The sequence below is a fragment of the Strix uralensis genome, chromosome 5, assembly GCF_047716275.1.
Source record: "Strix uralensis isolate ZFMK-TIS-50842 chromosome 5, bStrUra1, whole genome shotgun sequence".
Classification (NCBI taxonomy): Eukaryota; Metazoa; Chordata; class Aves; order Strigiformes; family Strigidae; genus Strix; species Strix uralensis.
Window position 1 is genome coordinate 40,848,268 of NC_133976.1, and position 9,458 is coordinate 40,857,725.

Below are 9,458 nucleotides of genomic sequence, written 5' to 3' on the forward strand. Positions count from 1 at the left end.
TCTTTGGAGAAAGACTAGCATAGGCTTATCATAACAAGAATGGCAGTATTTGATAACTCCATGTTGCTTTGCAAGCAAAGATAAGTATGGCCAAGTAATTTTTTCTAACAAATGCAGAAGTGTTAATTATGTTAATTAGTGTTTTGGGAAATTAAAAATATAGGGGGGGGGGGAAGAAAAAGAATTGGGATAAATTGCAGTCTCTTACTGTAACTGCTACATTATTAGTGGATGCTGAAAATATCAGTTCCTTAAAAGGCCACAATAGTAATTGCTGCTTAACAGTTTCCTTAGTCCTCTTTTGAAGCAGTCAGACAAGAATTATTTCTGGTATATTACTGTTTCTTATATGTGCAAATTCAGTTGTTTTTCAAGGTGCTCTATAAATTTGTCTGCTGTTCTAGTGTATATGCTCAGATATAGGGCAGAACATATTTTAATGTGCTGTGCTTTGCAGACATGGTGCATTATGCATTGGGCGCTTATGTATTTATTGTACCTATTTTAAATTATACTGCGTTATGATAGATACGGTGAAATATAACTGTTTACTTTGGATGATTTTACTAAATCTTAAGACTAAGTTTGTAAAAATATAAATCAGATGTGGTTTAACAGATTTTTTTGATAGTGTCCTAGATTGATTTTAACAAAGCCCAGTAAAGTAGACTGAATAACTTCTTTTGAGAAAATTTTATTAACCTGTAGGCCCTATTTTTATATTCCTAACAACAAAACAGATGAGCAATGAGACAATTCCTAAACTGTTAGGGAATAAAATCAAATTAATTCTGTGTTGATACGTGGTAGTAAATAGTGGAAAAAATATGAATGACAGTAAACTCAAATTCACCTTAAATGCAAAACAAAATGCAGGAAAATGCTGATTACAGGTATGTCTGTATATATGGTTTTTCATCCTAGGGCATGTGGAAAGTACAGTATGGTTAAAGACACTTTGATTTTTCACTGAGGATTTGGCTATATAGTTTGCTGCTGTTCAGGAGACATGAGAGAGGAAGGGAAGTGGATATGACACCAGAAATGCTTTCTACAATTGTACATTTAATGAAATCCTGATTTAAATTGTCTGAAGTGAACGTAAATGTCTCCTTTGAAAAAGGAATTAATCCCCTTTAAGGAATGAGATTATAAAACCCTTTTACTTTGATTTTGCAGTTATAAAACATGGAATTCTTTATGGGAGAGAAGGTTAAATTTTCAAGTGTTTATTTGCTTGTGAGGGTTGTTGCCTATATTAAGTGACTGCTTATCCTTTTAAGATCAATATTAATTGAAATACTTCTATTATTGCTAGAAAGTTAAATTTGTTCTTCTAATAGAGATGTACCATAGCATTTTAATTCAGCCCTTAATTTAAATTTGAGTCTTTGCATCCATCTTTAAGCCAGTATAAATGCTGCTTTTTTGGGCCCATTTGGAATTTTTGAGCTAACCATGGAATTTCTACCATCTCCTTTGATGGACTTACGGATTTACACAGTTCAGAATATTTTGTCCTCAGGACACTGCCTATTCTGCTAAATTTTTGTTCTGTTTCACTCTTTTAATGCTATGGATCATCTTAAGCAATCCTCTTATATCTTTAGTGTTCTTACGTATTATTGTTTGTACATGTGCAGGCTGAAGTAACTTTACCATCACAACAAGTTTTCAGGATGACATGAGAAGTGATTGATTTCTTTGCATAGAACAAATTATTTAGTGTCATACCTGTGCTGTAAGCTTCCGCACACATTTAGTATTCATTATTCTTGGTTAATAAGAGATAATTTTCAATAATTACTTCCATGTGGAAAATAAAACAATTTAACAGATGTTTGTCAATGGATAAATGGCATTTCTTTTACATTTTATTTGTATCTGTTTATATTAAGAAGTATCAGTGCTACTGTTCACATCCTAAACCACAGTGGCCCCTTGAATCAAAAGCGAAAACATGAAGTATACCTGTAATACAAGTATTTTTCTATATGTAATAAATAATTGCCTTTTAGTTTTCAAAAATACTTGGTCAATGAGTTCTTTTTTTGTATTGTCAGATACAACTTGAGCTGTTCTTATACACTACTGGATATTGGACTTAAGCATTGCTGACACTGGGATGCAAATCAAAAAGCTGTTTTAACCCTGTTTATCTTAAAAAACAATGGTAGTTTCAAGTATGAACTCACATTCTTCTAAAGAAAATTTGGTAGGGTCATATTCCTCCTTCTAAATGAGGAGCTTCCAGTTCGTGGCACACAAAGGACTGCTCAAGCTACTGAGCGTTTCTTTGACACACACCTTGCTCATAGCTACTACTGCTAGTAGAGGCACGCAACCACCTTAAGTTTGGAAAGCCCTTTTTAGACTACTGGTACTATCCTACTGGTTTAAGTAGCCATTTTCCATGGGTGATTTTGAAGGCATTTCAGAGTGTGTGGAGGTTCAGGTAACTGATTGAAGCTGATGGTAGATTGATAGTAATCTGCAGACCCTTCTGTGTTTATGTGTGAAATAGAGACTTTGAAAGCCATGAACGGGAAAGAAGTTTGAGTGGTGTTTTTTCTGTTATAAAATGACTTCAGAATTACTGAAGATCCACCCAGCCTGAACCAGCCTTTGACACCAAAACACCTACATGGATTTGTACACCTTGATATTGTTTCTGACAAAGGGCGGGAGCATGCATCTCTTCAGTATCAGCACGTGTATGTATCTGCACAAAAAGAGAACATACACCAGCTGGCATGCAGTGTTAATTAGGAATGCCAAAAGCAATTGACTTGTATATACAACCTAAAAAAGCCCAAACAAACCAACCCACCACCAAAATAAAAGAAAACCTAACTAAAAAAACCCTTGGTTGGAGTAGAGAACAGGGAACCATAAATGAAGCAGATGTGCAGCACTTCAGTGCAGATGCTGTGACCTCTCATAGGTTTTGCTAGGATTTTCCAGGTTTAGGGACAGTATTTTCTGGGGAATACAGACTTACTGAATGCTTAGCATTTTCCCCTACTTTGTTTCCTTACCGTGCTGAATGTTCTTTCTGTGCTAGATGGACCTTGTTTTGCCTTAAAGGAGTGAGGTCTGAGAGTTCAATTTCCTAGATTTTTTTAGTCTTTCATTGACTTGATCTTTAGTTTAGTTTGTCTACCTGTAAAAACTGAAATAGTATACTATTTAATCACTTCAGGGAGTGTTCTAAAATAAGCGATTCACTACTGTTAGTGTTTTCATCTGTATGTAAAAATAGTGGGGTAAGTTTGCTCTGCAGATACAGATGATGTTCTGCTGAGATTCTCCACCGAGTTAGGCAAAATAAATTACTCTGCATGTCCAAGGTAGCTGTTTTGAATTACCAAGAAGGTACCCCTAAAGAACAGTTCTGAAACTTCTGCTTACTGTTTCTTGAGTGAAGATAAAATGGGGATGAGACACAGTTAAACTGTTGAAAGGATCTGAAAAATATCCCCAAATTTCAGGTTGTCCAAAATAAGTCTCTGTACATCTGACATGTTGAAAGACAGAAGCTTTTACTCATAATTCAGCTCATGCTGTGATTGTGTATTTGTGTTTTGTGTGTGTGTGTATATAAAATTGTTTGAGGTCATAACTAAGGTTCTGAGAGTAATGAAGCATTAAAAAGGAGAGCCTACATGTTGCAGGTATAATGGCTTAGGACTTTTTTCTACTTAAAATATAGAGTCCAAGGTAGTGAAATCATGTGTAACTGATTTCTTAAGATTGATCCCTTCTGTATTTGTGCTTTTCTAGAAAGACCAGGTCTCGACAGCTAAATGATACGTTGTTTTATTTGGTTTTGTCTTTTTTTTTTTAATTGTAGGAGTTCCATCTGGAATATGACAAATTAGAAGAAAGGCCTCATCTGCCATCAACCTTCAACTACAACCCTGCTCAGCAAGCCTTCTAAAGACTTCCCTTTTCTTGGGGTATGGCTGTCTCAGCACAATACTCAACATAACTGCAGAACTGATGTGGCTCAGGCATCCTGGTTTTAATTCCTTGAGGATCTGGCAATTGGCTCATGCGAAGGGTCACCACTTGAGGTCCTGCCTTACTAATTATGTGCTGCCCAACAACTAAATTTGTAATTGTTTTTCTTTAGTTTGAGCAGGGTCTGAGTTTTTGTTTTTGTTTTGTTTTTTGCCAGCAGACAAGCTTGGGTCTGTAAAGACAAGCGAGTACACTGACAAAAGTTTACCACTTAGTTTTCCAAAATGTAAAAACAAAAAAAAAGAAAAAAGACAAAAAATTAGACAACAAAATTTGCATTGTTCATTGTAGCACTATTGGTAATAAAAAATGTTTGTGCATTTTTATGTGAAGATCCTTCTCGTATTTCATTTGGAAAGATGAGCAAGGTTTGCTTCCTTCATTTTACTTCCCCTTCTGTTTTTGAAAGGCAGTTTTCGCCAAGCTTAATGCAAGAATATCTGACTGTTTAGAAGAAAGATATTGCCACAGTCTCTGGTTAGTTTCCAGAGTTGTGTATTACTGAGCTTCATCTTTCCAGAATGAGCAAAACACTGTCCAGTCTTTGTTACGATTTTGTAATAAATGTGTACATTTTTTTTAAATTTTTGGACATCACATGAATAAAGGTATGTATGTACGAATGTGTATATATTATATATATGACATCTATTTTGGAAAATGTTTGCCCTGCTGTACCTCATTTTTAGGAGGTGTGCATGGATGCAATATATGAAAACGGGACATTCTGGAACTGCTGGTCAGGGGACTACTTTGTCGCCCTGTGCACTAAAGGGCCAGATTTTCAGCAGCCAAGGACATCCATACCCAAGTGAATGTGATGGGACTTAAAGAAGTGAACTGAGACAATTCACTCTGGCTGTTTGAACAGCAGCGTTTCATAGGAAGAGAAAAAAAAAAAAAGATCAATCTTGTATTTTCTGACCACATAAAGGCTTCTTCTCTTTGTAATAAAGTAGAAAAGCTCTCCTCACTGCAGTGTTGACTTTGATTTGAGATTGTGAAATTATTTCTTCAACAATGAAAAATGGAAAAAGTTGAAGTATTAAAACTATCGAGCTGTACAGTGGTTAAGACACTTGAAGAGTCTTTTTGCTGCTGACAAGTAAATTTATGAGAGAGTTTTATATTCTTTTCCACAGCCAAAAGGTTTGCTTAACCTTGGTTTCAGATCCCCTCTCTATAATAGGAAATAGCAAATCACTTTTAGAAAGGCGGGTGGGTAACATTTCGAGTGATACAAAGATGCTTCAAGAGTTCATCACAGAAGGAACACTTGGAAGAGGCTGGGTTTAAAACTGATCATAGCATAGTTCCAGGTTGGTATTTTCCCACTTAAAACAGATACGCATTTCATTTGGTGATCACTACTGCTTGAACTTCCAGATGCAAACAAATGTGAATATACACTGGTTCTGAAAATGGTAACTGTTCTTTAGAGCAGAGGAAAAAAACCCTGAACCATTTGGATAGTTTCCTTTTTCTTGATGTGACTGCCCCTTCTCAGCGAGTTGCTTCTGGTGATGAAAACATTTCAAAATACCTGCAATTACCAAAGCAAGAAAAGACAGCAAAACACATATAATGCATGTCAGTGAATGGTGGTGGTTTAAGTTTTGACCTGTTTTTCTATGTAGTGCAAAACCAGCTTGTTGGCATGTATTGAATTATGCTTGGAAAATGGACCACTAATGGCATTCCTGTGGTTCTGTCAGGTGTATAGCAATTTTAAATTTTACACTTTTTTATATCTATTTTAAGATGATGGACATAAAATATAAGCCTATTGATTATATTTTTTTTATTATTAAAGCAAACCGCTTTCTCAACTTGAAAGAAGAGGGTGGTTATAATCCAGATGATGGCTAACACTGGTGAAAAAGTGGCTTTTTCTCAAATCAGAGCAGATACAAACATATTTGACTATTAGAACAAATTTATAAATTTTAAAAAGGATAATTTTCCAAAACCATCTTACTCCACAATTAATGTTACATTTTCTACTGTCAGAGGTCTGCTGTGATCTTTGCTGCTTTTTTTTTTTTTTAAGGATTCCTGAAACGATGTTTACATCTTCAAATCAAATGTGATTATTTCTTACTACATGGGCTTGGGTTTTTTAATGTCATTTTTCATCTGTATAGCCAATCTCGTGGAAATGAATAACAGGTATGGTAAAAGGAGCAAGTTACATTACAAATGGTAGCTTATACTACTAAATACTTACGGTACTTAAAAAACAATTAAGCTGAAATTGGGAACTCAAGTTCTCCAGAAAGTTACTTTGATACAGTTGTAATCAACTGCATGATACTTCAAAAATGTGAGATGCTTGATTTTAGCAAACTTCTCACCTCTGAGCAAGGAACTGGTGCTTTGCTCCTTCCAAGGGGAATAACTTGTCTGGCTCTCATTTTTGATTAAATAAGCATAGATGGAGACTTGAAAATTTGTGACTTAATTTCATGTTGCACTCTGGGTTGAAGCAGGTTTAAACAGAAAACCAGGTGTAAAATTGGAAACACTCTTGGCTGAGACTATATTAATTTAAAAATTTGAAAAAAGGAAACCCCATGCTGCCTTTTTTTCGGAAAGGAAGAAAACCTCAGCCCTTGGCAAACTGGCAACTGAGATTTTTAACAGTGACGGTTGAGGTCTGAGGCTTATTTTAATATGTTTGTACATTCCACTAACACTGTGAATAAGGGCGGAGAATAGAATGCTATTTTAAAAATACACTTATTTGAGGTGAGGTTTTTTCTCCATAGTTACAGCGTTATACAACAATGTGCAAGGGAAGTTCTGAGCAGTAAACCCAGTGTTGGAAACAAGTGTAAGTATTCCTGTTTCTGGCCTGTTTAACACACTCATATTCATCACTTCTTATTGCATATTGTTTATAAATCTTTATTGAGTAGTTAGGTCCAGTTTCTCTGGAAATCCACTAGCCTAAATTTTCAGAGTTAAAATGGGTTTCACCTACTTGATTATCCCTAGTATTGCAGGAAACACTTGCAGTTGTTATTTTAAGTTACTACTCAAACCACCCTGCTTGTGGGAAAATGGAGGATACTAGGGTGTCATGGAGGAAGAAGGTAAGAACACTCCACCTGGGTGTTTGAAAACAAACAAACAAAAAACCACTCCCGACTCAATCTCCTCTGCCCTTAGTATCTGGTGCCACAAATACTTACGCATGTGAGAACAGTCACAGCCTTGATTAATCTAATTGAAGACCCAAGTAATCCAGGGAAGCCTGCAGATACTCACATGGGTAAAACTATTTAGCATGTGACTATGACCTCTGTTAAAGCGTCAGCTGCATGTGTGTCAGGATTCATGACTGACCACGCTGCTCTTTCACAGATGCGAAATCTAGATGGTACAAAGATGTATAATCATATCACTTTGTTGCGTGTCATGTCTGAAATCCTCTCTATTCCTGAGCCAGTATTTTTTGTACTTTTTCCATTTTACAGTTTCCATAAATACTGAGAATGTATCCAAAATAAGAATATGTGTGTTGTAGTCAGATGCAGAATTGTTTGCAGAGTGCTAAAGGACTCTTCTGTTGACTGTAGAGACCTGAAACTATCTTTGGCGTGACCTAAGCAGTGCTGGAAGGCATAGAGGTCCCAGGGGCTCGTAGGTGGTTGTGGCTATTGAAGGAGAGTGTTCAGTTTCTAAATAACTTTGGTTTAAAGATATTTGTCACCTAGAAGGAACACATTTTAATTTTTTTTTTTTTTAAATTAGTTCCCTGTAACTTCTGATTGAAAGTACTTCCGTGGTTGGATGTTGACTGAAACAAAAAAGAAAATTCGATCGTGATCTGTCACACTCGAGCGGCATCTAAATACACAGTTGTCATCCTAAGCATGAGGTAGTTAAGTAGTGCTTTTGATTTAAGGACCTAAATGTAACAATTGCAGCAAAACAAAGCAAAATTCCTGAGTATGCTTGGTTTTCAAATACTATACTCTTTCATCATGTCCCTGAAAATTTGCTGCTGCCTAGAAATTATGCTAGTAGAAGTTGAATTCGGGTAAATCTGAAAGGCAGATTGGGCTAAGCAGTTAGTCTGGATTGGCAACTCAGAGTATGAGAATTAAAATGGTGTAGTTGTTTTCATTTCTCTTCTCTGATAAGTGTGTGTGCTCTCATTTCCACAAATCTGAAAGCCTCTAGTACATTTAAACGGCCAGAGGAAATGCAGCTGGATGACTTATTTTGAAACTGTGGTTTGAATCACTTCAGTAGGTTTACCTCTGAAAACCACTTTACTGTTGGAGTTAAACTTTATTTTTTTGAAAGTAATGTTAAAGCACATTGAACAATAGTTTTGAATATTACTGATTCAACCCACTTCAGAATTAGCAGTGCTAACCGAGCTTGCATATTATTTTCCTAGACTTTGGTTTATCGTTTGCATCTCGTATTCCCTTGTCAGTATTAAGATGCCAATATTGGATGTGGATATATGTCAGAATTTTCCTGCTGAAGCTGCCAAAATTATTTTCTGCAAAATTACGTCTTTGAACTCCTTCTCGTTTAACAAACAATCCAGTGAATTAGCCAGTGTTCACAATCGCACTATCCTGTATCACCTGTAAAACAGCCCTGATGAGGAGTGAAGGGAAGGCAGGCAGCCTGGAGCTGCTCTGTCTGATGCAGACATAGATGAATTTCTGTTGAAACTCTTCATCTTTCTCTACAGCTCTTGTTTTGGAAAAAAGGGCTGTTTTGGTTGCTCCCCTGCCCCTAGGCGTGTTTCTGCCAGCTGGCTGTGATCTCCCTCCCTTTGAAGGCCAATTTACTTTCCGGTGGGCATCACAATGTTGGTTTCAAAAAGGCATTTTGTTATTGTGTATATATACATTTGCTATTCGAAAAGGTGTTTCATTACTGGTGCTTTCATGGAAGACAGTGCAAGGCAGCTCCACGATCGACACCGTGAAGACCACTGCTAGACTTCCGCAAGTAAAGGCGGAGATGTGAGCCCATTGCCATCGGCCGGCCCCTGTGGGCATGGCGTGACAGAACACCACCACGGCCTGTCCAGCCTCCAGGTACACAACAGAGGTGCAGGCATCCTCGCCACCAGCCCTACGAGCTGTTTTCAGGTGGGTGATTGGCGGTTGGCCTGAGTTAAGCCTGCCCCCAGTCGTGGGGTGAGGAAGGGCCTGAAAAAGCAAGTAGCAACCTGTTTTCCTGCTGCTGAAAATTTCATACGGACATTTAACTTTGTACGTTGGCTTTCTCAGCCCTGTCTGCTCCTGATGCAGCCCGTGGTCGTGGAGCCAGTGTCCCAACCCCTGCCCTCAGCAGATGACAGCAGAGCTAAAATCTTCACAGCAGGCTCCTAGCACCCAGCTTTACTCTTTTACAAATTGGGCATTGATGACCATTTTTTATTTCCGACTGATCCAAATAGA

The 9,458-nt window shown here is 37.2% G+C and overlaps 1 protein-coding gene across 2 annotated transcripts in view; it reads left to right on the forward strand.

Moving 5' to 3' along the window:
- The window catches only part of CNOT2 (CCR4-NOT transcription complex subunit 2), a 91,120-nt gene extending 86,124 nt beyond the window's left edge, over nt 1-4,996 (forward strand). For both annotated transcript variants that reach the window (XM_074870567.1, XM_074870566.1), the window contains exon 15: nt 3,854-4,996. In XM_074870567.1, the coding sequence (XP_074726668.1) occupies nt 3,854-3,940 (87 nt within the window). In that variant the 3' untranslated portion in view covers nt 3,941-4,996. The remainder of the gene's footprint in view (nt 1-3,853) is intronic.
- The last annotated feature ends 4,462 nt before the right edge of the window (nt 4,997-9,458 follow it).